General features: G+C 54.5%; 2 protein-coding genes across 6 annotated transcripts in view; both read right to left on the bottom strand.

Annotated features, from left to right (window-relative positions):
- Nucleotides 1–13,333: 13,333 nt before the first annotated feature.
- On the bottom strand, nucleotides 13,334–13,962 carry LOC115271338 (E3 ubiquitin-protein ligase RNF186-like). The gene is made up of 2 exons (XM_029913176.1): nucleotides 13,762–13,962; nucleotides 13,334–13,672 (listed from the first exon to the last, which is right to left on the bottom strand). The coding sequence occupies exons 1-2, from the start codon at nucleotides 13,960–13,962 to the stop codon at nucleotides 13,334–13,336; spliced, it is 540 nt and encodes a 179-aa protein (XP_029769036.1).
- Nucleotides 13,963–22,354: 8,392 nt separating this feature from the next.
- LRSAM1 (leucine rich repeat and sterile alpha motif containing 1) overlaps nucleotides 22,355–27,506 on the bottom strand; it is a 50,332-nt gene continuing 45,180 nt past the window's right edge. For all 5 annotated transcript variants that reach the window (XM_026658709.2, XM_026658712.2, XM_029913174.1 and 2 more), the window contains 4 exons: nucleotides 26,480–26,611; nucleotides 25,828–25,909; nucleotides 25,379–25,515; nucleotides 22,355–24,483 (listed from right to left, as the gene is read on the bottom strand). In XM_026658709.2, the coding sequence (XP_026514494.1) occupies nucleotides 24,358–24,483; nucleotides 25,379–25,515; nucleotides 25,828–25,909; nucleotides 26,480–26,611 (477 nt within the window). In that variant the 3' untranslated portion in view covers nucleotides 22,355–24,357. The remainder of the gene's footprint in view (nucleotides 24,484–25,378; nucleotides 25,516–25,827; nucleotides 25,910–26,479; nucleotides 26,612–27,506) is intronic.

Below are 27,506 nucleotides of genomic sequence, written 5' to 3'. Positions count from 1 at the left end.
CACAAGCGCAGCCCCCTACTCCCTGCAGTGGTACCGATCTTGCTAGCAGTCAAAGGTGGCAGCTCAGTGCTGTGGCTCCCAAGGGTCGGGGGAGTCTGCTGTGCTGGGAACGGCCCAGTGCTCCTGCAGCAGGACAGCCAGGCCTTGGGTAGAACTGCCCCCCTTGTTCCACCATGGGGGTCATCAGGTCTGGTGGGCAAGGGGGCTCTGTGCTGGCTCAGGAGGGCCTGTGGAGTGGGGTCAAGAGCCACAGTGGTCCTGTTCCTGCAGCCAGGCTGAGGCAGGAGGCCGGGGGATTTGGTCATTGTGGGCAATGGGAGTTAGGCACCTGGAATGCTTTGAGGATCTGGCCCAGCTGCTTGGGCAGGAGTTCTATCGCTATGTGTGGGGAGGACGAGTATGTCTTGTACTGAGGAGCCTGCGGCTTTCCTGCCTTCCAGGCCCTGAGCACAGAGTCCCCGTGCCAGCTCCTTCTCCGACTGGGGTGGCCTGCCATGCTCTCATTCCTAGGACTGGTTGGTGGTTTATTTAGTTTTCTGTGCAGCCCAACTTCATTCCTGTTTTGTTGATCCCTAGCATGCAGAGTGTACAGTTTGCTGGGAACGTGAACAATAACGTCCTCCCAGAACAAGGGAAATGCATGAACTACAGAGGTGTGTCTGGATTCCTGCTAGTAATCAGCAGACACGGTTTAGCTCTAAGGTCAGCCCATCGACACAGAACTATACATAAGCCTGCTGCAGCTCTGGCATATGGAGCAGAGCCAGGGCCGGCTCCAGGGTTTTGGCCGCCCCAAGCAGCCAAACAAAACAAAAACAAACAAACAAAAAAAGCCGCGATCGCGATCTGCGGCGGCAATTCGGCGGGAGGTCCTTCGTTCCGAGCAGGAGTGAGGGACCGTCCGCCGAATTGCCGCCGAACAGCTGGACGTGCCGCCCCTCTCCGAAGTGGCCGCCTCAAGCACCTGCTTGGTAAGCTGGTGCCTGGAGCCGGCCCTGAGCAGAGCACCGGGTAACATCATGGATTACAGCTACTAGTCAAGGAGAGCGCGAGCTGTCTGTTTTAGGCAGTAGGCTGAGAATTGGGAGAAGTATAAGCTATCTATGCAAGTCTCTTACCCCGGCTGTAAAATGGGGACATCTACCAGCCTTTGGGAAATCGTTCAGCACCCCAGCCCTAAGGGCTTGTTCATACATGGTGCTACGCAGGAACAGCAGTGACTCAATAACTCAGTGTGGACGTCTTCCAGAAACAGGGCCTTGTTCCCACTGTGGGTTAAGATAAACAGAAGCAAGGCCCTTTGATTCTGGACTAGGCATGTCCAGGGAGTGACTCAGGAACGGCTAAGTGCCCTGTGCCAAGTATCAGGGTCATGTGTCCAAAACTTTAAGGCTGAGCAGACATAGTGCTCATCTTTTGGAAATGCCTGAACAGATCACCAAGTTTAAAAATTAAACCACTATTAACCTCCCCCTATATTCCCTCCCCCCTCTGGCTGCCTGCCTTGCAAGATGAGGTCTAACTCTCTTGCTTGAATTTGTAGACTTTTCCTCAATATGTTTTCGTAGTTCTCGGTGCAGTTTCCTAGGGATGTGAGAACTGTTACAGCCAACGTACCTTATGTTAGAATAGGGGTGGGCAAACTTTTTGGCAAGAGGACTACATCTGGGCATAGAAATTGTATGGTGGGCCATGAATGCTGATGAAATTGGGGTTGGGGTACGCTAGGGGGTGAGGGCTCTGGGTGGGGCTGCGGGCTCTGGGGTGGGGCCAGAAATGAGGAGTTATGGGTGCAGGAGGGGGCTCCTGGCTGGGGAGGGGTGTGGGGAGGTGGCTCAGGGATGCAGGCTCGGGGCAGCACTTACCCTAAGTGGCTCCCGAAAGCAGCGGCATGTTCCCCCTACAGCTCCTACGTGGAGGCACGGCCAGGTGGGTCTGCTGCATGCTGCCCTGACTGCAGATGCCACCCCTGCAGCTCCCATTGGTCACTCCCCAGCGGAAGCTCAAGGGGCAATTAAAACAGATTAAAACCCTAACCCACCCCTGTGTTAGAAGCAGTTACCTTAAACTTTTCATAGCACTGTGGTGGAGAGAATGTTTTGCGTTTTGCAAGCATGGAGCAGCCCTATGGCAATTCCGTACATGGCAGTGACACAAGGAAAGTGTTCACATATTTTAATTGTCTGAAATACAATAAGTGTTTTGTCCCTTCCGGAAAGAAGTTACACACATCATCGCCTACTGGTCCACCATCTCCCTTTCCCTGCTAGTCCAGGCCCCTCTCCATTTGCCACCTGCCCCTTTGCTGTTACAGAGGATTTTTTTCTAATTGGACTTATTCCCCCTTTTTCCTGCTTTATCATGTGTTAAGAGAGCCTGAAAGGGGAGGTTGTTTGTTTGTGTGTTTAACTGCATCTCTTTTGCCTTAGAACAATCAGGCATGTTTACTCCGCCCTGCTTTTGCGGGAGAACCCTGGTGGGCTCAGGGAGGTTTGCTGGGAGAGCCAGCCATTCAGCAGAGGCAAGGGTGCTGGATCTTTACCAAGGGTTCCTTTATCTCAACCTTATGTTAGTCACTGACAGGCAATAAGTGGTAACGGAGAAGAGCCCCATCCAAGAGTTTAAAAGCTGGAGGAAAAAAATCCCCCCTTCTCTCCATAGTTCAGTTTTCCCACTTGGCTCCTTTGATGCTGTCATTTCCCCAGTGCCTAGCTTCCCACAGCACGACCCAGGCTCATCCCACAGACATTCATGCTGTGAAAAACACACCAAATTTAAATAGAAAAGAAAAAGAAAAAAATGTTTTGCCCCTTGGGGAGAGGGAAATACAGGCACCAGGCCACTCTGCTCCAGAGCAGTTTTTTAAATGGCCTTTACACTACCCTGCTACTGCTGGCAGTGCCACCATCCATGCTGCTAGCTGGCTCAGCCCAGGTTACACAACCAGAGCCCAGCTAACTTGGGAATCCCCAGGGGATTTTACAAACATGTGAGTGGAGCCAGGGCTTGAGGGCACAGTAACTGGATCAAATTTCTTGAGCGCCCAATTCAGGCATAGACAGATTTTTGTACGACATTAAAGGTGCCTAAAGGCCCAGATGCACACAGGTATTTAGGCTCCTAGTGTCTGTTGATTTCAACGGGCGTTAGGAGCCTAAATTCCTTTATGGGCAGATGCCCAGGCCCACCTCTGCATCTGGCTGATAACAGTATCAGTGCTGACTGTTGTAGGAACAGCAGTGGTCTGTATGCTATGTATAACCAGTATCCTCAAAAGGTCTCTGTTACACTCCCCCTCACCCCCCTCTGCTGCTTTTGTCTCCTCTCTCTGTTTGAATACCTGTGAAGTGGCTTTCCCCCTCCCCATCCCTCCTGGAATGCTTGTGGGATGAATGGGTTGCTTAAACAACTGGAAGATCAGAAGAACTCCCAGATAGGCAAGGTGTCTGGGACTCTAATTAGGCAGCGCTCACACACCCAATGCATGGACACTGCCCAAGGTGGAGTGTGACCAACCAGACGCGGCCAAGTCATCTCTAGTCAGAGGCCATGAGGAGCAGGTCCTTAAAAAGGGAAGGGGCCATGTGTTCGGCAGTGCATTCACAAGCTTGTACCTCCCGTGAAGGCCCTTCGCCCAGATCACCTGGCTGCGTTGCATTCCATCGTGCCTCGGAAAGACTTACCTTCATCACACCATCCATCGTTGTGCTGTGGGACACTTACCTTGAAGGAACCTGACATCTCCTGTGCTGTGCCTGTCCTGGGAGCATGAGTATGCGAGTGTGAGTGTGATGCCCCGCCTTCTTTTGAGCTTTGCTCTCAGTATAATAAACGTGCTGCTATCTGCCAAACTCTGGTGGGTCATTAGTCCTAAGCTTATTGGCTGGGCCAATTTTGGATAACACTGACATAATATACTTTGCTGTCTGTAAGACGTTTGCCTTACTACTGCATGACACTTTTATTAAAAAACTAGTATGATATAAAATCAACATGGTACCCATTACATGTATTAAAAACTGGCTAACTGATAGGTCTCAAAATGTAATTGTAAATGGGGAATTGCCATCAAGTGGGTGTGTTTCTGGGGTGTGTGTGTCCCTCGAGGATCAGTTGTTGGCCCTACCCTATTTAACATCTTTATCAGTGACCTGCAATACAACATAACATCATCACTGATAAAGTTTGCAGATGACAAAAATTGGGGGAGTGGTAAATAATGAAGGGGACAGGTCATTGACACAGCAAGAACTGGATTGCTTGGTAAACTGGGCTAAACAAAAAATACACATTTTAATATGGCTGTATGTAAACATCTAGGAACAAATGTAGGCCATACTGACTGACTGGGATTTAATAATGGGCTCTTCAATCTAGCTGAGCAATGTATAACAATCAGAAGGCTGGAAGCTGAAGTTAGTCAAATTCAGACTGGAAATAAGGTGTACATTTTTGAGGGTAAATAAGCATTGGAACAATTTACCAAGGGTCCATTACTGACAATTTGTAAATAAAGACTGGATGTTTTTCTAATAGTGACCATAATATAATAACATTTAACATCCCTGTGGTGGGAAGAAAACCTCAGCAGCCCAACACTGTGGCATTTAATTTCAAAAAGGGGAACTATGCAAAAATGAGGGGGTTACTTAAACAGAAATTAAAAGGTACAGTGACTAGAGTGAAATCCCGGCAAGCTGCATGGGCGCTTTTTAAAGACACCATAATAGAGGCCCAACTTAAATGTATACCCCAAATTAAGAAACACAGTAAAAGAACTAAAAAAGAGCCACCGTGGCTTAACAACCACGTAAAAGAAGCAGTGAGAGATAAAAAGGCATTTTTAAAAAAGTGGAAGTCAAATCCTAGTGAGGTAAATAGAAAGGAGCATAAACACTGCCAAATTAAGTGTAAAAATGTAATAAGAAAAGCCAAAGAGGAGTTTGAAGAAAGGCTAGCCAAAAACTTAAAAGGTAATAACAAAATGTTTTTTAAGTACATCAGAAGCAGGAAGCCTGCTAAAGAACCAATGAGGCCCCTGGATGATCGAGATACAAAAGGAGCGCTTAAAGACGATAAAGTCATTGCAGAGAAACTAAATGAATTCTTTGCTTCAGTCTTCACGGCTGAGGATGTTAGGGAGATTCCCAAACCTGAGCTGGCTTTTGTAGGTAACAAATCTGAGGAACTGTCACAGATTGAAGTGTCACTAGAGGAGGTTTTGGAATTAATTGATAAACTTAACATTAACAAGTCACCAGGACCAGATGGCATTCACCCAAGAGTTCTGAAAGAACTCAAATATGAAATTGCGGAACTATTAACTAGGGTTTGTAACCTGTCCTTTAAATGGGCTTCTGTACCCAGTGACTGGAAGATAGCTAATGTATCGCTGATATTTAAAAAGGGCTCTAGAGGTGATCCAGGGAATTACAGACCAGTAAGTCTAACGTCAGTACCGGGCAAATTAGTTGAAACAATAGTAAAGAATAAAATTGTCAGACACCTAGAAGAACATAAATTGTTGGGCAAAAGTCAACATGGTTTCTGTAAAGGGAAATTGTGTCGTACTAATCTATTAGAGTTCTTTGAAGGGGTCAACAAACATGTGGACAAGGGGGATCCAGTGGACATAGTGTACTTAGATTTCCAGAAAGCCTTTGACAAGGTCCCTCACCAAAAGCTCTTACGTAAATTAAGTTGTCATGGGATAAAAGGGAAGATCCTTTCATGGATTGAGAACTGGTTAAAAGACAGGGAACAAAGGGTGGGAATAAATGGTAAATTCTCAGAATGGAGAGGGGTAACTAGTGGTGTTCCCTAAGGGTCTGTCCTAGGACCAATCCTATTCAACTTATTCATAAATGATCTGGAGAAAAGGATAAAAAGTGAGGTGGCAAAATTTGCAGATGATACTAAACTGCTCAAGATAGTTAGGACCAAAACAGACTGTGAAGAACTTCAAAAAGATCTCACAAAACTAAGTGATTGGGCAACAAAATGGCAAATGAAATTTAATGTGGATAAATGTATAGTAATGCAGATGTGGTCTCCTCATCTCAAAAAAGATATACTGGCACTAGAAAAGGTTCAGAGAAGGGCAACTAAAATGATTAGGGGTTTGAAACGGGTCCCATATGAGGAGAGATTAAAGAGGCTAGGACTTTTCAGTTTGGAAAAGAAGAGACTAAGGGGGGATATGATAGAGGTATATAAAATCAGGAGAAAGTAGATAAGGAAAAGTTATTTACTTATGCCCATAATACAAGAACTAGGGGCCACCAAATGAAATTAATGGGCAGCATGTTTAAAACAAATAAAAGAAAGTTCTTCTTCACACAGCGCACAGTCAACTTGTGGAACTCCTTGCCTGAGGAGGTTGTGATGGCTAGGTCTATAACAGCGTTTAAAAGAGAACTAGATAAATTCATGGAGGTTAAGTTCGTTAATGGCTATTAGTCAGGATGGGTAAGGAATGGTGTCCCTAGCCTCTGTTTGTCAGAGGGTGGAGATGGATGGCAGGAGAGAGATCACTTGATCATTACCTGTTAGGTTCACTCCCTCTGGGGCACCTGGCATTGGCCGCTGTCAGTAGACAGGATACTGAGGTGGATGGACCTTTGGTCTGACCCAGTATGGCCGTTCTTATGTTATGTTCTTATGTTATGTAAAAGCTCTACTCGAGGCATTGGTTTGGGGAAGGTCCCTGGCCTGTGCTGTACAGGGGGTCAGACCAGATGATCACCAGGTTCCACACTGGCCTTGAAATCTCTGAATCTTTAGGCACCTAAATACATTTAAAAATCTGGCCCAGAGTCCCTTGCTAACCACCTCGGGCTCCTGGTCAACTTGCCATGAAGGGCTTATCTACAAGAGAGAGTTTCCCTGGAGTTAATTGATTGCCCATGTTTGTAAGGATGGGCAGGACTCTGTACCATGGATAACATTTGGGGAGAGTCCACACCAGCTTTACAATAATTAATTAGGTGCAGTTAATGCCCTATCAGTTAACTCCAGGTAAAATTCTGCATCATGATATACCCTTAGGGCTTGTCTACACTTACATTTTATACCACTCTAACTTGCTGGCTTAGGGGGGCAAGCTCCTCCCCCCCCGCCCAGTTCCTTCTTGCCAGACAATGCTGACAGAGGGGAAGAAGGGCAGGATGTGGAATAGACGTGAGCAACACATCTTGAAGAACGCAAGTTACCGACAAGGTAACTGTCTTTTCTTCTTCAAGTGATTGCTCAAGTGTATTCCACAATAGGTGATTCCAAGCTATATCTGTTGGAGGTGGGTAGGAGTTCACAGACACTTGGGACAGAGCACTGCCCTGCCAAACCCTGTGTCTTCCCTGGTCTGGGAGACGATTGCATAATGTGAGGTGAATGTGTGAACTGAAGGCCATGTGGCAGCCCTGCAAATGACCTGAATGGGGACATGGGCTAAAAAGGAAGCCAACGAGGTCTGCGCCCTAGTCGAGTGCACCCTCACAATCGGCGGTGAGGGATTCCTGCCAGGTCATAACAGGTATGGATGAACGAGGTGATCCAGTTGGAGAGCCGCTGAGTGGAGATTGGCTGACCCTTCATGCACTTGGCCGAGGAGATGAACAGCTGCAAGGACTTCCTGAATGCCTTAGTCTGCTCCAGGTAAAAAGCCAGAGCCTGTCTCAAATCCAGCGTGTGGAGGCGTCACTCCTCATTGGACCCATGGGGCTTGGGGCAGAGGACTGGCAGGAAAATGTCCTGACCCATGTAGTAGGCAGAGTCCACCTTCGGGAGGAACAAAGGATGTGGGCGGAGCTGGACCTTATCCTTATGGACCACCATGTACAGGGGCTCGGAGGTCAGGGCCCTGAGCTCCAAGACCCACCCAGCTGACGTGATCACCACCAGGAAGGCTACCTTCCACAAGAGGTGCGACTAGGAGCACATAGCTAGCGGCTCAAACAGGGGGCCTGTGAAGCGGGCCAATACCAGGTTCAGGTCCGACTGGGGGACTAACGTACAGGAAGAGATGATTCAATCCGTTAAGGAATAGGCCAGTCATAGCATGGGAGAATACCATGTGGCCCCCCCGCACCAGCAGATGGAAAGCATATATGGCCTCCAAGTGCACCATGATGGACGACGGTGCCAGGCCCCGGGCCCTAAGGTGAAGGAGGTAGTCCAAAATTAGCTGTATCGGGGCAGCCACGGGGGAAACACCCTGCTCATCCGCCCATCGGAAAAACTGAGACCACTTTGCCAAGTAGGCTCGGCACATGGAAGGTCGCCTGCTTTCCAAGAGGATGTGCTGAACCCCTTCCGAGCATGTCCTTTCCTCCAGGCCTAACCATTGAGCAGCCACGCTGTGAGGTGGAGCGCTGCTAGGTTGGGGTGGAGGAGGTGGCCCTGGTCCTGGGAGAGGAGGTCCGGGCGGGATGGCAATGGCCACAGCAGGGCGACTGCCAGGCCTGTGAGGGTCCCGAACCAATGCTGCCTGGGCCATGCCAGGGCAATCAGGAGGACCCGGGACCTGTCCGTCTTTATCTTTTCCAGGACCTTGCCTATGAGTGGGAATGGCGGGGGGAGGAAGGCATAGAGAAACTGGCCCAACCAGGACAGGAGGAAGGCATCGGAGATAGCGCCCTGTCCCAGTCCCCCCTGGAGCAGAACCAGGGACAGCGACGGTTCTGCCGAGTCACAAACAGGTCCACCTGGAGAGTTCCCCACTCTTGGAAAAGTCTGAACACCACCTCTGAGTGTAGAGACCATTCGTGCTGAGAGGAGAAGTCCCTGCTCAAGCGATCTACCCGTGAGTTTCGGGCGCCTGGTAGGTGGTAGGCTTGTAGGGAAATGTCGTGGGCTATACAGAAGTCCCACAGCCTGAGCACTTCCTGACAGAGGGCAGAGGATTGGACCCTGCCTTGCCTGTTGATGTAAAACATCGAGGCCGTGTTGTCCATGAGAACCCTGACCACCCTGCCCTCCAGGTGCAAGCAAAAAGCCATGCACGCCAGCCGGCCGCCCTGAGCTCCTTGACGTTTATGTGGAGGGCCAGGTCCTGTGCAGACCAAAGACCTTGAGTCTGAACGTGTCCCACATGGGCTCCCCACCCCAGATCTGAGGCTTCGGACACCCAGTTCCAGAGATGGGGGCCTGCCTCTGAACAGGACCCTGTGGACTGAGGAGGACCACCACCGTAGGGAGGCAATCACTGGGTCGGGCACTGTGAGGACTTTGTCCATCCTGTCTCTGGCCTGGAAGACCACCGAGGCCAACCAGAACTGGAGGGGGCCTCATTCCTGAGTGTGGCATGACAGACCACATATGTACACGCCGACATGTGACCCAAGAGCTGGAGGCATGCTCTGGCCATTGTCACTGGAAACCTTGTGATTATGTCAATGAGCCCTTTCAGGGTCCCGAACCTGTCCGGTGGGAGAGAGGCTCTGAACGACGTGACATCCAGGACCGCCCCGATAAACTATGCCTTTTACCGGGACTAATGTGGACTTGGTGTCGTTTACCAACAGGCCCAGAGCGGCACACGTGGACAGAAGGAGTGCCACGTGATCCCGCACCTGCGATCAGGAGCTGCCATTAACCAGCCAGTTGTCCAGATAGGGGAAGATTTGGACCCCACGGCGCTTGAGGTAGGCTGCCACCACAGACATACACTTTGCAAATACCCTGGGGGCAATGAACAGGCCAAATGGGAGGACCGTAAATTGGTAGTGCTCCTGCCCAACCGTGAAATGGAGGAAGCATCTGTGCTGCTCGAATATATGGATGTGGAAGTATGCATCCTGCAGATTGAGGGTGGCGTACCAGTCCCCGGGATCCAGGGAGGGAATTATGGAGGCCAGGGAGACCATGCGGAACTTGAGCTTCACCATGTACTGGTTCAAGCCTCACAGGTTCAGGATCCGCCTGAGCCCTCTTTTGGCCTTCAGGATAAGGAAACAGCTGGAGTAGTACTCCTTGCATTTGAACTCCACTGGCACCACTTCCACCCCTCCTAGGTCAAGGAGCCGCCTCACCTCCTGCTCGAGCAGAGCCTCGTGAGAGGGGTCCCCCAGGAGGGATGGGGGCGAAGGGTGGTTGGGCGGGGTAGAAGTAAACTGGAGGGTGTAACCCCGAGAGAAGGTGTTGAGGACCCATCAATCCGAGGTCAGCCAGGACCACTCCGGGAGGAAGCACACAACCAATTGGAGAAGGGAAGCTTAATTGTGGGTGGATCCCTGATGAGAACTGGCAGGGCGCCCCCAGGCGTCACATCAAAAATGCCATTTCCCTGCCTGTTTGCCCTTGGAGGACCCAGGCTTGGAGGCAGGTTGAGACTGCCTCTGCAGGCACTTCTTATAGTCCCGCGACTTTTTATAAGTGGGCTCATATTTAGAGTGGGTGGCCTGGGCAGGCCTTGAACTTAGGTCTAGCTAGAGCCGGAACATAGAGACCCAGAGTCGTGCAGGAATCTTTCAGGCCATGCAGTTTTATATCTGTTTCTTATGCAAACAGAGCTTTGTTGTCAAACGGGAGGTCCTGCAAGGAGTTCTGTGCCTTGCTGGACAGCCCAGAGAGCAGGAGCCACAAAGTCCTTCTCATGGACACTGCGGAGGCCATGGACTGCGCGGCCATGTCCCCCGCATCCGATGCTGCCTGCCCAGGCAGCCACTGTGCCCTCCTCCACCAGCGCTTTGAACTCCTTCCTGTCACGCTCCTGGAAGGAGTCCTCGAACTTGGGCAAAGTGCCCCACAGATTGAACTCATACCAGGGGACCAGGGGAGCCTGGTGGTTTGCCACCCATAACTGGAAGCTTGAGGACAAACACATTTTCCTTCCAAATGAATCCAGCCTCCTTGAATCTTTATTTTCGGAGTAGGGGCTGGTTGGCCCTGCTGCTTCCTGTGGTTGACTGACTCGACCACCAGGGAGTCACTCTCTTAGAGATGAGGCCGGGGTTTGCCACAGGGCATTTGAAATTCTCACCACCCCTTTGTGGAGAGGCAAGGCCACCCTGCCCAATACTGAGGCAGACAGGACGTTAAACAGGGAGTCCGAGGGTTCCTCCACCACCTCTGCCTGGAGGTTGAGGTATGATGCCACCCTTTTCAATAGCTCTTGGTGGGCCCTAGAGTCCTCCTGCGGGATGGAGGGAGGAGGAGCTGTAATCACCTCATCCGGGGAGGGCGAGGAGGCGGGTGCAGTACTTTGCGTGTACACCGGCACTGGAGGATCCACCACCTGGTCGGTCTCCGGGCATGGTACCGAGGATGAACGTCCCACCGACTCCTTCCTCGGAGGCCAGGAGAGGGAGGTTGACGGCCTTTCTGAGGCTCCGGCCACCGAGCGAGCCCCCACCAGGGGCTGCGTCGGGGGCCATGGTGCCCACTGGTACCACTGTGCTGGCCACGGGGCCCGGTGCCACTGCACCTGCTGTGGCACTGGGGGACCGGGCTGATTGGCCTGGCTGGCCTGACCCATTGATGGACAGCTATGAAGGGAGACCGGACTGATGTATGACCAGCTGCTGTCCCTGGACTGGGAGGAGCGGTGGCACCGGGAGCGGTGCCAACTCCGAGACCGTGAACTCAACGTGGAGGACCGGTACCGTCGGTAACAGCTGCTCCGCGATCGGCTCCAGTGGATGGATCCACGACTGTGACTTGCCGGAGATCGATGTCCGGGGCTGTGGGAGGGTCCTGGAGCGAGAGGACGAACGGGAACGGCGTCGATGTTCATGTCATGACCGGCTATGATAGCCCCTCTGAGATGAGGACCTTTGGACGGGGAGTGGTGCCGACTAGTAGATGGCGAGGGGTCACCGCGCACCAACACCGCGGTGCCCAGTGCCGACTCGGAGCGGCACATCGGAGTCGGGGTCAACGCCGACTCCATCAGGATGACCCGGAGCCTAATCTCTCTCTCTCTTAGTCCAAGGCTTAAACAACTTGCAAATCTTGCAGTGATAGCTTAGATGGGTTTTCCCCAAACAGCCCGCGTGCATATCACTCACTGGCATAGGTCACCTACAAGTGTCGCACGACTTAAAACCCAGGGCGTGGGGCATGCCCCGGCCCAGGCGTGGTAGCTAAACTAATCAAACTAACTAACTACAGATATCATACACTGAACGAACAAGCAGTTCTGGGGACAAGCTGCAGCAAAGCTGGAGCACAGCAGTTCTGAAGCACCTTCACTGGCAGCAAGAAAGAACTGAGGGTGGGGGGAGCGTGCAGCGCCCCTTATACCGCACCATGGAGGTGCCACTCCAGGGATCGCTAGGGACGCTCCCCTATGGGTACTGCTAAGGAAAAAGCTTCTGACTCCGGTGCAGCACGCACACCTATTGTGGAATACACATGAGCAATCACTCAAAGAAGAAATACCAGTGTTCAGGCTTCTGTGTGTGGGACCTGACCCCTGACCACTAGGGGCTGGCAATGCTGACACTGTTCAGGGGGAAGCAATTCCAGGTGTAGGGGATGGCAGGTGAGGGGGGTTCTCACCACACATGTGCACTCAACCGAGCGTGCTCATGCTCAGGCAGTAAGGCCTAGACCCTCAAAGCTATTTAGGCTCCTAAGGCCGACTGACTTTAATGGACATTGGGAGGCAGTCCTAGTACCTTTCAGGATCTGGGCCTAGAAGCCTTAGCACTTAAGGAGGGTGAGACGCAGCTGCTGCTGCTGAGGTGAGCTCTAGCCATTAACTCAGTCAAGCTAGAGCAGGGAGCTATTCAATCCCTGCCTGTTAAACAAGGCCGTATCCAAAATGGGCCTGTAATTCTGAATGCCTCTGTCTCTGGAGGCCAGCTGGGCCAGCTTTTGCTGAATTGTCCACAGTTCTGCGCATTCACAACACCCGCACCCAGCAGAGAGCTCTGGATAAACCCCCATGCCACCCGCACCACCAACTATTCTAGTGCCCACACCACATTGAGTCACTCAGCCATAGACAAATCTGCAGCCAATTCAGTCATGCAGCGCGCTGCCTCCTGCCCAGAGACGCTAAGTACCACCCCATGCGTGGGGCCCAGTGTTCACCCCAACTCTCATGTTGCCACTAGGTGGCTGTAGGGGATTCCCCCTGTCACCCACGCTCAGCCCACCCTGCGTCCCCAGCACTGAGGACACCACGCATGTGGCTTAGCGAGGCTCTGGGTGGAGGCCGCCGCATTTGGGCTCCTGCAGGGGTCCCAGGTCAGAGCTCAGCTGATCCATCTGAAAAGGCCTCTTCCCATTGCTCCATCAGCAGCCTGGCTCCCTGGCGCCGTGGCTACTGGGTCAGTTCTGTCCTGGGCCGGTTCCAGCAGCCCCTCCTGCTGCACCCCCAGGTCCCGGCCTACTTCAGGAACACCAGCAGGAAGAAGACAGAGATGATGAGGATGAGGATGCCCATGGCGAAGCACAGGCGCAGATTCTCCACCGAGGAGATGGGTGGTTGAGCATCCGCAGACGCCGCTCGGCCTGGGAGCCCCACCAAGAAGGCGTTCTGCACCTCCTGCATGTGGAGCCCGCTCCAGGCCCTGGAGCTGCCCGGCACCGCCAAGCCGTACGGGGAGACCACGCTGCTTATAGTGAAGATAGATGAATGGGTCACGTAGTTAAACTCCATGTCCAGGGAGAGAGAGGAATCGCTTGTGGAGTACTCCAAGGTGCTGGGGGCCGCCTCTTCCTCCTCCTGCGCAGGCTGCACAGGGCCGATGCCTCCCGCAGAATGTCCTCGTCGTTCTGCAGGGCCTGCAGCCCCTGCTCGGGCACCAGGGTCACCATCCTGCAGAAGGGGCAGACCACAAAGGAGATGGCCTGGGCCTGGCAGACCAGCTTCCTGAGGCAGGAGAAGCACAGCGAGTGGTGGCACAGCAGCAGCTTGGGCACCCGCCACTTGGAAGCCACTTTGTAGGCCTCGTAGCAAATCCCACACTCCCTGGGACACACGTCCAGCAGGACATCAGCCAGAGCCAGCGCCATGAGGCCTGGGCTGGGGTGGGACCTGCTGCCTTGGGACCTGTCCTGGGCAAGCAGCAGGGTTCTAGCTGAGCTCGCTGGCTCAGGCCGTTACTGAGGGCCCATCCCCAGGGCTGCAGGAGCTGGACTGGCCTTGGCTCCCGCACCAGAGGAGCTGGGTGCTGAGGAAAGTTTCCCCCAGGGATGAAATCAGCCAGTAAGAGAGTCCTGGCTGCCCTGCTGGCTGTCTGTCTGGGTCCTCGGATCCTGCCCTGAGCCAGCCCTTGGCCTGTGGCTTTGCCGCTGCAGAGAGCGCAAAGTCCCCGAGGCGAGCCAAAGCCAACACAGGCAGGGGCAGCTCTATGTATTTTGCCGCTCTAAGCATGGCAGTCAGGCAGCCTTTGGCGGCGTGCCTGCGGGAGGTCCGGCTGGTAATGTGGATTCGGCGGCATGCCTGCGGGAGGTCTGCTGGTCCCGTGGCTTCGGCGTACCCACCGCCGAATTGCCGCCGAAACCGTGGGACCGGCGGACCTCCCGCAGGCATGCCAATGAAGGCTCTCTGATTGCCGCCCCCACTGCGACCGGCAGGCCGCCCCCCCCACCCCCCGCGGATTGCCACCCCAGGCACGCGCTTGGTGCGCTGGTGCCTGGAGCCGCCCGTGAACACAGGCAGCGGAAGCAAGAACGGCGTGGCTGCCTCAGCTCCTCGCTGTGACCCACCCGTGCTGGCAACAGCCCTAGGGAGCCAGCAGTGCCCTGCAATGGAGAGACCTGCCTGGAGAAGCCAAGGTGCTTTCTGAGCCCAGCAGGAGCCTTTCAGTGTAGACGTCACCTTCGCTGACCAGAGGGCTTCTCCCATCAGCATAGGCAATCCACCTCCCTGAGAGGCGGTTGCTAGGGCAACGGGAGAATTCTTCTGTTGACCTAGCACTGTCTACACCATGGGTTAGGTTGGCTTAACTACTCTACTCAGGGGTCTGGATTTTTCACACCCCTGAGCGACATGTTTAGGCCAACTTAATTTTCTAGTGTAGACTAGGCCTGAGGCTGCTGTGCTGTAGCTGTGCCACTCAAGTGTAGACACTTCCTATGTTGAGGGAAGGGGATTTTCCAGTGCAGTGGTAGACCCACTTCCTCCAAGGTGGTAGCTAGGTTTAAGGTGGAAGAATTCTTTCATTCACCCCAGGCTAGCTCAGTCTAATCTCAGGACTCAGAGCATAACATTTCTGACTGTTCTGACCGACGTCATTTCTAAGCATAGTCCAAGCCGGAATAACAGGCCAGGGCTGGGGAGTCGCGCACCACAGGGCGCTGTTTGCACAGGGCCAAAGACTGGAAATGGGACTGGCTGGTCACTGGCTTAGCCAGGCTGTGTTAACAGCAGTCACTGATATGTTCAGCTTCATCGCCCCTCCTTAGCAGGGGCCATGGTGTATCCACACCAATCTGCACCCTGGCAGCTGTGACTCCTCGGGGGTGGGAGCAGAGCTTGAGAGGAAAGTGCTGGCCAAACAAACACCACCAGCAAAGTGTGGAGGGGGAGGCTGAGCTGGATGGGGTACCCCCCCATTGTCAGACATATGTGTGTGTGTGTGTGTGTTCGTGTTCATGTTTGTTCTCACAGCCCTCCGCATTGCTGGTATTCCCCGCAGTTAGCCTGGAACAGACGATGCCTGGCTGGTGTGGCTTATTGTTATTATTTATTGTATGTCTTACCATCACTCCTGTGAGTCTCTGCCATCAGCCAGGGTGCTAGGCGCCATGCAAGTACAGGACAAAACGTCCCTGCCCCAAAGCGCTGACACTCGAAGCAGCCCAGACAGACCCTGGGCGGGGCAGGGAGAGCAGAGAGCACCCCAGCAGGAACAGTGGCAAATTGCATGGCAGTGCCATGGTTTTTTTGGGGGGGAGTGCGATTTGAAGGGAATAAGCTAAAGGGAAGGGAGAGGAGCCCTGAGGGGAAAAGGGTGAGTGGTTGGGGCGGCAGAAAAGGGTAAGGGGAATGATGCTGAGGTGATATGGCTGTGAGGGATGGAGCAAACAGGTAGTCAATCAACTCAGGGCAGAGAAGTCATAGAATATCAGGGTTAGAAGGGACCTCAATTTTTTGCCCCAGATCTGTAAATGGCCCCATCAGGAATTGAACTCACAATGCTAGGTTTAGCAGGCCAATGCTTAAACCACTGAACTATCCCTCCTCACCCCCACACTGGGAGGCACCTGCCAGTGGGGATTCCCTGCCACATTTCCCACTAGTCTGCTTCCTTTCCCCCCTTGCTGTGCAGGGCTGTTTGGTGCAGTATGGGACTTGGCCTAATGCCACAGCCTTGAGCTCACTACAGATTAGTACGTCACCCCTCCCCCCAATCCCCAGCAGCCGTTTCAGTTCCGCTCCCTGCCCTGTCCCGCTCCCCCAGGCTCAGCCGGATCTTGCAAAGCCCTGTCTGTCAGACCCTACTTGACGTACTGGCCGGTAGGAGCAGAGCTGGGAGGGGGGTGAGGCAGCTCAGAAGACCTGGCCCAGCAGCAAAACCGGTGGGTCTTTGATCCAGCAGCCCAGGTCCCCACTGCTGTGGGTGGGAGCACACGCAGCAGCCAGGGACATGCTTTTGCCCCTACCTTTCCAGCAGCCATCCCAGCACCAGCATAGCTGCTGAACCGAGTCAACCCAGCCAGCCAGCAGCAGGCGAGACTCTGAGGAAACTGCTTCCACTTGCTGGGGCTCTCCAACTGCGCTCCCCCAAGCTGCCAGCCCACCCATCTGGCACTTGGCGCAAAGGGCAAGGAAACACAGTATTGCATTGGGATGAGCCGCTCACCAATCGCGGGAGTCACTGATTACCGTGTGTGTGACAACAGCCTTGGAACAGGGAACGTTCAGGGAAAGGGGAAAGCCCTGGGCCACTTCTGCCATCCTCTTGTCAGCTCCCATATTGAGCCCAGCCCTGCCCCCACGCCGGGAGGGTGATAGCACCTTGGGGTTCAGTGGTAAACCCCCATGTGTGCTGCATGCTGCAGTGCAGACTGGAGGGGACCTGCAATGAGGGGTTCCCGGGCCGCAGTGAGCTCAGGAAGGGCCCCTCTCCTCCACCATGGCTGGAGTCAGAGCACTTACCTCAGCTCTGCTCCCAGGCTTTGCTTTGACCCCCTCTACTGCCCAGGCGTGGGGTGGAATCCTCCTCCCTCTTTCCTCACCCCCAAGTGCCTAGCTGGTTATCTGCAGAAGGCAAATACAGCGACTGGCTGAGATGGCTCAGGCCTGGCCCCACTATTTGTCCCCTCCCCGCCCCCACCAGGCAACTATTGACATGAGGATGTTGAAATCCAATTTCTCCTCCCCAAGGATCCTGGGGTTGCAGGACAAAGCATTGCAACAGTGACCCTCTACGTGCTGCAGCACATGCAGGGCTCAGGCGGGGTGGTGGGGGGGGGGGGGGCAGCATAGCACTCCCAGGCCTCAGCTTGCCCCAGAGTTTATGGCTGCTCTGAACCTCCAGCTCTCCCCCATCAGGCATTTCAACCAAGTGCCCAGAGGTGCTGGGTTGGCACAGCGGCTCTCTCCCAGGGGACTCAGTCCCCATCCAACAACTGCCTCCAAAGAGCTTCCTGAAGGTGCAGAATCAAGCCATCAGAATCAGAAATCAGTTGCCTGGGCTACCTTGACCCACCCCCTTGTGTGTATGCACCAGGATTCAGTCGTCACAGGCTCTGTTCTCCACAGGCACCTCCTTATTTCTTTTATCCATTGTGGTCAGCAGGCAGCCCCGGGCATTATTTACCACAGCACCCTGCACTGAACACAAGAGTAGTTGCTTCCTCAGGTGCTTTGCTATGTTGCTTTCACCACATCACCTCAGTCCATCATAGCGATTCATGAATTCAGCTTCACACCACCCCCTGCAAGTAGGTGGTAGTGTCATCATCCGCATCCAGCTGGTGAACACAGCACAGATCACAGAAGGCCAAAACCGTCAACAGTGGACACTTGCTTTGGTTGCCCAACTTGTGACACAGTTCCTGCTTTTCCCAGCCAGTTCGTGTTTTTATAGCCCGTTCTGTGTGCGAAGCAGACTGCCAATTGACCTCAGCTGCAGCGCTTGCAGATCCAGCCCCAGGGTACAGGTGGTGGGTGGCTATGGCTAGCGGGGGCTCAGCCCCCCCAATCTATCAGCCCAGCTCCCCAACTGCCCCTCACATGCATGTCCAGCTCGAGGGGAAGCCCTGACCCAACCTGTGGTGAGAAAGAGCCAAAAGGCTGGGGGTGGGGGGAAGCCAGGCTCAGGCCAGCCCCCTCCATGGGACAGGACATAGCTAGGTGGGCTTGCTATGCAGCCCTCCTGTGGCCACGGGATAGGAGCCAGCACTAGCTTGCTCTCCGACAGCCCCCAGTGAGTGCAGGGCCCAGGGAGCTCACTGTCCTACCCCCACCCTCCAGGTAGCTGTTAAGTGTTAGCTTCCCCAACTGTAGTCACCCTCCCTCCGCCTATGGGCCAGGGGCGTGCGCTGGGCACCCAGAAAATGAACTGTGAAAAGATTGGTGTAAGTGACATGCCCATCGCCACTCACAAACTCTGTGGCAGAGACAGGGATAGAATTGAGTCCTCCAGGGCAGCATTCAGCTGCTATAACCACAAGATTCTTTTCTCTTCCTACAGCCCTGCCTCATGCATGGCACAACGCCCAGCTTCTGCACCGAATGTGATCATGAGAACACTGCATATGCACAAGGAGGCTGAATCCCCCGCACCCCCAATCATTCCCCTTCCAACCTCCGTTCTGCACTTCAATCAGGCTGTAGGAGCGATAGTCTTTGCTCTCAGTACTCGTGCCTGGCCCCCCAGCAGCTAGGAGCAGCAATTGCGGGAGAAGTCCTGCTCAGCCTGATAGCTCTTCACTCAGAGAGAGAGAGAGAGAGAGTGTGTCTCTCTCTCTCTCCCCAATGCCACCCCCTGCCACATTTCACATTCCCGCTCCAGAGTGAAACGGGTCAGAGTTTTTGATTGACATGGGCACAAGAACGTATTTTACCTGATCTCATTCTGAGAAGTGGCTGAGTGGGTTTGGCTGAAGCTTCCCAAAACAATTCAGCCTGAGGCAGACACTGGGCCTGGGAAATATCAGCCCAAATGCATAACGTTTGGCAAAGTTATAAGCACTGAAAACAGGGTATTGTAAAGGGAAGCATCGGGTCACCTTAACAATAGGGGGCACTGGCAACTCTGTACAGCATTGCAGGGAGGGGTCGTGTGGAAGAGCATTGGTATTGACTGACTCCAGAGTAAATCTGCTTCGTTTGAAAGTAAAGAAGTCTCTTTCCTAGCCCCAACCCCTAGGATCCAAGAACCAAGCCAGGCTCCATCATCTCAGGCATGAAGCACAGACAAATCCAAACCCTTACTGATTCAGGTACACCTACCCGTGCTGCAGTCACACCTTGAATTGCCCCCGAGTGCAGTACAGCCACAGCAACCTTAGCAGCATCAGCTCTGCACGGCTAACAGGAGAGACATGCAGGGACAATGTAGCATAGCCAGTAAAATCTGTACATCTGGGAAGGATGAAGGGCCAAGGTGGATAACCAACTGAACATGCACTCCCAGTGCGATGCTGTTGGCTAACACACTATGGAAGGGAATAGTTAGGAGGAGGGAGGTGGTATTACCTCTGTACATGGCCCTAGTGAGACTATCACTGGATACTGCATCCAGTTCTGCTGTCCACACGTTAAAGAAAGATTTAAGATTTGGAAATGGTTCACCAAAGAGCTACAAGAATTGCCTGGGGCCTGGAACCCCCCGTGAGAGCTCAGTGAGAGACTGAAGGAGTTCAATCTATTTAGTTTATCCAACAGAAGGGGCAGAGGTAATTTCGTCATGGTCTCTCGGTACCTACATCGAGGTCTTGCTGATACTACAGGGCTCTTTAATTGAGCAGACTGACAAAAGTAAAATAAGCTGCAATGGTCAGAACTTGAAGTCAGCAAAATTCAAACTGAAAACAAGATGCAAAATTTAAAGGAAGTGTAATGAGCCCAGGCTGCTTCCCCATCACTTGGTGTCTAAAATCAAGACTGGCTGGCTTTCCAAAAGCTGCACTTAGGAATTGAGCTAGATCCACAAACCACTGGGTTAGGTTCTGCAGGAGCTCTGACTAGATGATCAGCACGCTCCCTGCAGGTCGCAGAGCTGCGCAATAAAAAGGTACCATTTTTACATCAGCTCTTCCAACAGTAGCTGCACTCTGAGAGGGTCTTTGGGGAAATTCTCTCCAGTATCTGTCCAAGGCTGGCAGCAGGAGGTTGGCCATCAAGGGCTGGGGATGGCAGGGCACCATGGAACCAACAGGGAAAGGAGGGAAGCTGGCAAAGAAGTAGGCAGCCTGCTGGTGGGGGAGGAAAGGTGAGGTGGGTAGGAGGGAGGCTGCTGAGAGGGAAGATCCGTCCATTGTCTGCAGGACCCACCTTCCTCTCTAACTTACAAGGTGTGACCAGAACACCCAGGGTGCAAGGGAGGCTTCAGGTGGGGACATGAGGCTTGACCTGTGTTACCAGCATAGGCCCCCCCTCAATGGCATTGCCATAGGCTGGGCAACAGCAGGGGACTCAGCCCAAGATGCAGAGCCTTAGCTGTTGCAGCTGCCACAGGCTGTGGAGGGAGCGCTAGCCCCTAGCAGGGCGATTGGTTTGTTATCGTTCAGTTTCATGCTCCTTTCTTTTCTTTGCCAGAAAGAAGACGCAAATAGGTCTGAACAACCAGCAGCCAACAATTCCCAGCAGCGACAGGCGAGACTCATTCCCACAGTCCAATCCCACCTACCACATGGGGGGAGGGCCAAGAAACACCTTCTCCTAGCTCTGCATTTTCCAAGGACCTTTGGCTTGAGGCTTGTTTATGGGCAGGCTGTGGACCTTGCTTCTTGGCTTGGTCATTCATTACCTCTGCCTTACCTTTGGCACAGGTGGCTGGGCAGTGTTACAGAAACACCTGTGATGCTGCATTCACACATGCCAGGCCTTGCCCCCGGAGCAGCAGCTGGAGGATCTAACCTGACAGTCCCAGGGCAGAGACACAACGATGGGACGTGGGCCTTTCCCTACAGACACTGCCACGTTTCCAGCAAACAGCTGCACGTAAGGGCTTGTCTTTGCTGGAGCCTCCCTCCCTGCCCCCACCCTGTCCCCCAACACAGCCCAGTTCACAACCTGCCTGAGCTCTGAACCTGCCAGAGCCAGAGGGGCACTCTCCTCCCCCTGCCCCTCTGAGGCGCTCGCAGTCCCTGGGGCATGGGAGCCAGGGGCAGGAAATTCAAGCCAGGCCTTGCCAGGACCCATCCTTTGAAGGCATTTATTCACATACAGGCTCAGTAGTGAAACACATATGTGTGATGGCTATACTATGCTCTTAGCCTTCCCCAAGGGCTTCAGGCACCTCAGTGCCACTGGGAAGGGTGCTGTGGAAAGGCCTGGCTCACAGCAGGGGAGGGAGCCTTTCCAAAGTGGGTGGGTGAGGTGGGAGCTAGTAAACAGGTGCTGGCTGGGCAGCTCTGGCTACTGAACTCGCAAGGCCCATAGCACCATGGCCTACAGATCGGCCCCAAGGGTCAGTGGGGAGATGGCTCTGGGGGCAGGGGGAGTTGTGGGACACAGCCTCCAGCTCATTGGGAACTCAGACCCCAAACTCACTTGCCAGGGTCAGTGCCAAGTTGGGCTGGATGAGATGTGGGGATGAGGTGCTGTGCATGCTGCTGCCATTGCCATAAGCCCATGCTGCCTTCTGACCCCCCGCCACATTCTGGGGGCACAGCAACTGTTCTGTGAGAGGGGTTCTGGGAGCGGTCAAAGCTGCTTTCCTAGACTGAGCCAGGGACCAGCCTGCTCTCTGAGGCAAAGGCAGAGGGGCCTTTGGGTTTTTCTTGCCTAGACCCAATGCTGACTTTGGATCCCCAATCAGACATGTCCCAAGATGCACCTCCTCAGAGTCCTCAGCCTGGAACCGCCCCCACATAGGGTCCTGGAGCCTAGAGAGAGCGGGACAGCCGGGGAAGATGCCAAAGGAAGCTCCAGCATGAACCTGCTGCTCCAGCACTGAGCCCTGTATCAGGGAGGAAGGCCCAATTCTGCCTCTCCCCACTCCGCCCCCCCACAGAAGGCCCTGGGAGCGAAGGGGACTCAGCCACCCACAGGATCAGGACCCAGGAATAAAAGGCCCTGGGGATGGGGTGAGCGACCTCTGTGGGACCCCTGCCCCATCTCAATCTGAGTTCATTTAGGCAGCTCCTCCATGTCATTGGTGTGGGTAGTGCCCCCTGCTGTGCTGAGAAACAGGCCCTGGGACCCCACTGACATGGCCCTTCTTCCAGCCCTCCTGGGTCCCTCAGATGGGAAGTGACCCCCTCCCCCCCCCAGACCAGGGATGCTCGTAATGCCACCTGACCATGGCACAGAGAGAGCATGCAGCTCCCCCAAGGCACGTCTCGCAGCCTTGGGCCCATCAGCCTTCCACTGTTTTGCCATCACCAGTCATGGGGCCGGGGCCAGAGAAGCAGCCAGTGGGTCCCACGTTCCAGAGCCTTCCTCCCAGAGCTCAGCTGCTGAGGAGATCAGTGACGGAACTGCCTAGTGCTGCTCTGGAGAGCCAGGCCTGGCATCAGCAGGTCTAGCTCCACCTGCACCGTAGTCCTACAGCCTCCTATCCCAGTCCTATGCCATGGCCTTCCCACACCCCAGCTCTGCCGCCGCCCCGCAGTGCCCCCTGCTGGTCTCTGGGAGGGAGGTGAGCCAACACCACCAGCTCTGAGGAGCTGGGCTTCGCTGATGCAGACAGATGAGGATAACCAGTGAAATCCCAGCAGTCCCATTGCCATTGGGGATCCAGGACAGGCTTTGAACCTTGGCCCATGGAGGTAAAAGGCCAGTACCCAACACTGAGTCACCCTTCAACTGCCCTCACACTTAAGAAAACGTGAGTAAACAGCCACCAGCACAAACCAGCTGCGCCCGGAGGAACGAGACAGGCTGGTTCAGCTTGTAGGTCAAGGTCTAGAGAGCAGGGACTTACTGAAATCGTTACTTATTAATTAAAATGGAGAAGCAATTAACCAAATGCCCTGCTCCCAATGCAAAGCTGCCAACAGCTCCCTCAAGAACATCACCCCATGCATGGCTAGCTCCCACCCGTAGCTTTGGCAAGAGTGCCCTGCTCTCCCCCACAGTGCTGGCTCAGGGCGGCAGCAGCGGCCCGAGGAAATCAGAGCCTTAGCTCAGAGATGCACATTTATTTTCAGCCAGGACCTGGCAGGGCTGGACAAATGGCCCCACAATTCCAGCGGGACCACCTGTGCAGAGCAGCTGTGGGCCCCATCCTGCAGGGTCAGCTGCAAGTTCTCCAGTCACATCGCTGACGGATGCTACTTGGTTTGTCCCTCCCCAAACCCAGTGACGGGAGTGGTCCCTCCCAGTCCATGCCTGACCTGCGCTATCAGCCTGCAGTCCAAGGTGCAAGACTGGAGCAGACACTTACATTCAGAACCAGCCCCCTCTATGTCTAGCTAGCAGATCCAACCTGACAGACAGCTCCTTGCCAGCAGACCCACGGGCCCTCCCCCTGCAATGGGAGCTGGGTTAAAGTGTGTGTATCGGGGGTGCCAATCATGGTTCTCCCGGCATGGTCAGCTGCTTAAGGGTCAGATCCCTCCGGTGCAGGAGTGTGAGGGCTTGGAGCAGTCGGGGTGTGAGGGCCTGATAGGGCTCCCAGAGAATCCCACGCTTGCTGCCAAGTGCTTGTCCTTTCCCAGCAACAGCACCCCATGGAGGAGCTCTGGTCTCCCAGGTGCCCGGGTCCATGCAGAAAGGGAGCTACTCAGAGCACAAAAGGAAGCTACTGACTGAACGAGTCTCCTCTGGCTTGGAGGAAACAGTGTAGTGTGATCATGTTGCTGAAGGCAAATAAATACATTAGACAGGGAGGGGACGGGCTTGCAGCCCCCCAGGCATCTTGGGAGCACACAGACAGGCAAGGCAAGGGAGGCAGAAATCCACCGACTTGAGACAGACCATGAGTCACTCAGCAGCATCTGCTTCCATCTGCATAGCACAGGGGGCGATTGCAGGGGTTACTGTGGGGGGAAGAGGGGTGTGGCTAAACATGCCTACAGGAGCATATGAGAACATTCAGCCCCGGAGTTACCCCCCCCCAGGACATGAGGGGACAGTGCACATTCCAGTCCTCCCCAAAGCAGCCTCACAGTCACAGGCTCTGAGCAGTGCGAAGTGTACACGTGACATTGGGAGGGGTGGTTGATACGCTGTGGCATGGGGATGAGCAGATCTGACACCCACCCAGGCCTCCGAGGAGCCTCGGGCAGCAGGCCTTCCCAGCTGATGGCACCTCCAGCCCCAAGAGCCCAGCAGCTGCTCCCTGGCTAGCTGCTGTGGAAGATGCGGATGCGCTGCACGATGTCTTTGCGGCAGAGGGGGCAGATGCGCAGGGTCTCGCAGCATGTTTGGCAGCAGCACACATGGCCACAGTTCAGGAAGATCATCTGGGCCTGCAGGAAGGAGGCAGAGTGGAGATGGGGGTCATACTGCTCCTGCCCATCCACCGCACAGTAGAAAGCCTGGTGCACACAATCACCAGCTAGGCCTTGCAGCACCCTCCAGGTAGAAGAGCAGTGTCACTCCTCTTTTACAGAGGGGAAACTGAGGTACAGAGTGGGGCTGTGAATTGCCCAAGCTCACTCAGTGAGTCCATGGCAGAGCTGGGACTAGAATCCAGGTGTCCTGATCTCTGGTCCCTTTCTCTAAGCACTGCATGTTTCTATTGAAGCAGATCCAGTGTTGGGCCCAGCTTTCACTCTCCTATGTTCCTGAATACACTGAGCAAAGCAGAGCTCGCGAAGCAGAGAGCTCAGGCACCGCCACTCTGGAGAGCTGGGGTTGGACAGAGCTAGTCTGCGGGGATCAGGGCTGTCAGCAACCCCTGCCTGACCCTGTATCTTGCCCTGCCCCATTTTCAGGGATAAACCCAGGTGAAAACTCAAATCTCTCCCCCACCTGCCAGGTGACTCATCCTACTCCCCCATCCTGCTTGTGAGCACCCCTTGGAAGGACACCAAGGTGAGCAGGGTCAGCATCTCCACTCGCTGCTCTTCTCGGCCATCTGTTTGGCAGCCCAGGGCTGGGCTCGCAGACGTGAAGAGGACGCACTGGGCTCTTGGCAAGTGCCGAGGATCAGAAGCAGCTCCCTACAGCAGCCAGCTGTTGAGGCGGGAGGTGGGTGTCGTGTGCCTTCCAGCCTCCACAAAGGGAGAGATGAGAGGGCCCTGCCCTGGGCTAGGCTGCTGAGCCCACCCAGTAGGTCAGCTCCAGGAGCTCCCTGCTGTACACTGCTGCACAGCTGCAGCATTCCAGCCATCAGTCCCTTCACCAGCTCCAGGATCTCACCTCCTGCTCCATGCAGACCACGCACTCAGACTTCCTCTCGTCCAGCTCCAGCTGGGGTGCAGAAGGGAGGATTTCTTCAGGGGGGGCGCTCGGCTCTGGGGCAGAAAGGCCCTTGGTCTCAGTGCTCTTCAGCAGCTCTGCAGTCAGCAGGAGAAAGCATGAGTGCCAGCACTAGCCTCCTCTTAACACCAGCCCCCAGGCCAAGCAGTATATCACGGAGCCCTTCCATCTGAACGGTGGGAGGCTGCAGCAACAACAGGCTCTGCAGCTCCTCCCTGGCCTGCCTCTTCTCCAGCTCCCATTCAGCCCTGCACATTCCCCACTCCCCACTTGGGCTGTCCAGTGCCTGCACAGAGCTGCAGACCTTCAGCCCAGAGGACTAGGAGGCTGCTGGACGCTTATAGAACACGGACATCCAGCAATGAGGCAGAGGAATAAGTTGGTGGTACCTGGGATTGTTTTAGCCACAGCCAGGATCTCCTGGGCTCGCCTGAGGATCGCGCGCTGCAGGCCAGTTTCTGTGATTCCAATCTGCAGCACAAGGAGAGGCCAGTTAGCTCTGAGAGGCCAGGGCTGAGAACAGAGCCCCTGGGGAGGCAGAGCGAGAGGGAGGCCATGTTTCCCCAAGCAGGATACACAGCCTGGGCAAGGCTTGTCGGCTTCATGCCGCAATGCCTTGGGAAGCAGGCGATGCCTTCCTGCGTCTCTACTAGGCCCTGGAGCCAGAACCAAAGCATTTATCGGCATGGGCTAGCAAAAGGCCCGGAGAGCACTCAAGGGAGGATGAAGGTGCCAAGCCAGCTGTACAGATTCCTTCCCAGAAGATGCTGCAGGGGGTGGCTTCTGCACAGCAGCAGCCGTTTGGTAAGGCCCCTGTGTCGGGACAGGCCCTTGGAAGAGCACCCAACTGGATCTGGCACATGGGGCTGCATGAGGCACTCCATCCAGCCTCCCCTTCTCTCCCCCCTGCACACACAACAGTAAGCACAAAACCCAACAGGGCTTCCCTAGGCTGCCCAGGCCCAGGGCCATGGCAGGATCAGCCCCTAGAGTGCAGGGCAGAGGCAGGGAGTGACATTACAGGGGCGTTTGCCATCGTACCTTTGCCAGGTCGCTGAGGGTCATGGTGCTGAGCATTTCCAGTGACAGCCGATGATGGGCAAAGATTGGTACATACTGTTCAGCCGACAGCTCGATTAGCAGGTTTATCAGCTGCCTCTCCAAGCCCTCCTCCTGCAAAAGACAAGGCAAATCCCAGCCATCCCCCGGCCAGGAAGCGTGCAGGGTCAGCCCCTGGTCAGGAAGCGCGCGAGGTCAGCCCCGGGTCGGGGTGAGACCCTGTTCCAAAGCCACATAAGAGGAACAAGCACTGCTCCCAAACCGGCTCTCTAGGCCAACCCCCTGCTCTAGGTAATCGCTGGTTAGAAGCCTTCCTCAGAGGTACGTTTGCTCCCCAAGAGATGCTGGATCCCTGGAAGCACTGCTGCATCTGAGCAGCGTTTGCACCTTTCTAGTTTACCTGCCATGCCCCAAATGTTCCATTTCTGGAAGAGTAAAACCAAGGGTTTGACAGTTCCCATTCTGGCAGGTACCTGCCCTCCCAAAGTGCTTTACAAACTCCAGTCGATATGCAAGCCAACAGGGATCAATTCAGCCATTGCTGAAATCAGCCACCTGAGCCACCACTCCAGCAGCTATGTAACAGTGCACAACACAGGGCAAAAGTTATGGGCAGAAAGTGAAAAGACTCCTGCATTCAACTGAAATTGCAGGGGGATTTGGGGAAGCTGAATGCAGCTACCTGAGCTGAAGTTTGGCTAAGACCAAAAGTCCTATTCTTAAAACAGCTATCAGTGTAATCACCACCAGGAGCTAAAAATTCAGGCTGAGGCCCATACCTCTGGCAGCCCAGCACCCCCAATGCCATGCTGGCTTTGGCTCACTGCAGGCTCCAAGGGAAGAGCATCTCCTCCTGACAGCCGCACTGGGATTTCTGTGGAGATGCTGAGCAGCCACAACCCTGCATAGGGCAGGGAGGTCTAGCAAGGCACCGCACAAGGGGATCAGAGGAAAGCAGATCTGGTAGCATTTCAGCCGTTGTGGTGACACTGCTAATGGAACTGCTCTC

Source organism: Terrapene carolina, unplaced genomic scaffold, assembly GCF_002925995.2.
Source record: "Terrapene carolina triunguis isolate 2854851 unplaced genomic scaffold, T_m_triunguis-2.0 Scaffold508, whole genome shotgun sequence".
NCBI classification, from domain to species: Eukaryota; Metazoa; Chordata; order Testudines; family Emydidae; genus Terrapene; species Terrapene triunguis.
The sequence above is the reverse complement of the archived record's forward strand: the minus strand, read 5'-3'. Positions and strand labels throughout refer to the sequence as shown.

What these genes read in the sequence shown, in the direction of transcription:
- LOC115271338 (XM_029913176.1), bottom strand. Translation starts at nt 13,962, where the DNA reads ATGGCGCTGGCTCTGGCTGATGTCCTGCTGGACGTGTGTCCCAGGGAG. An exon ending in TCTGCCCCTTCTGCAGGATG is followed by an intron (nt 13,673 to 13,761) that starts GTGACCCTGGTG and finishes CAGCCTGCGCAG; the next exon opens with GAGGAGGAAGAGGCGGCCCC.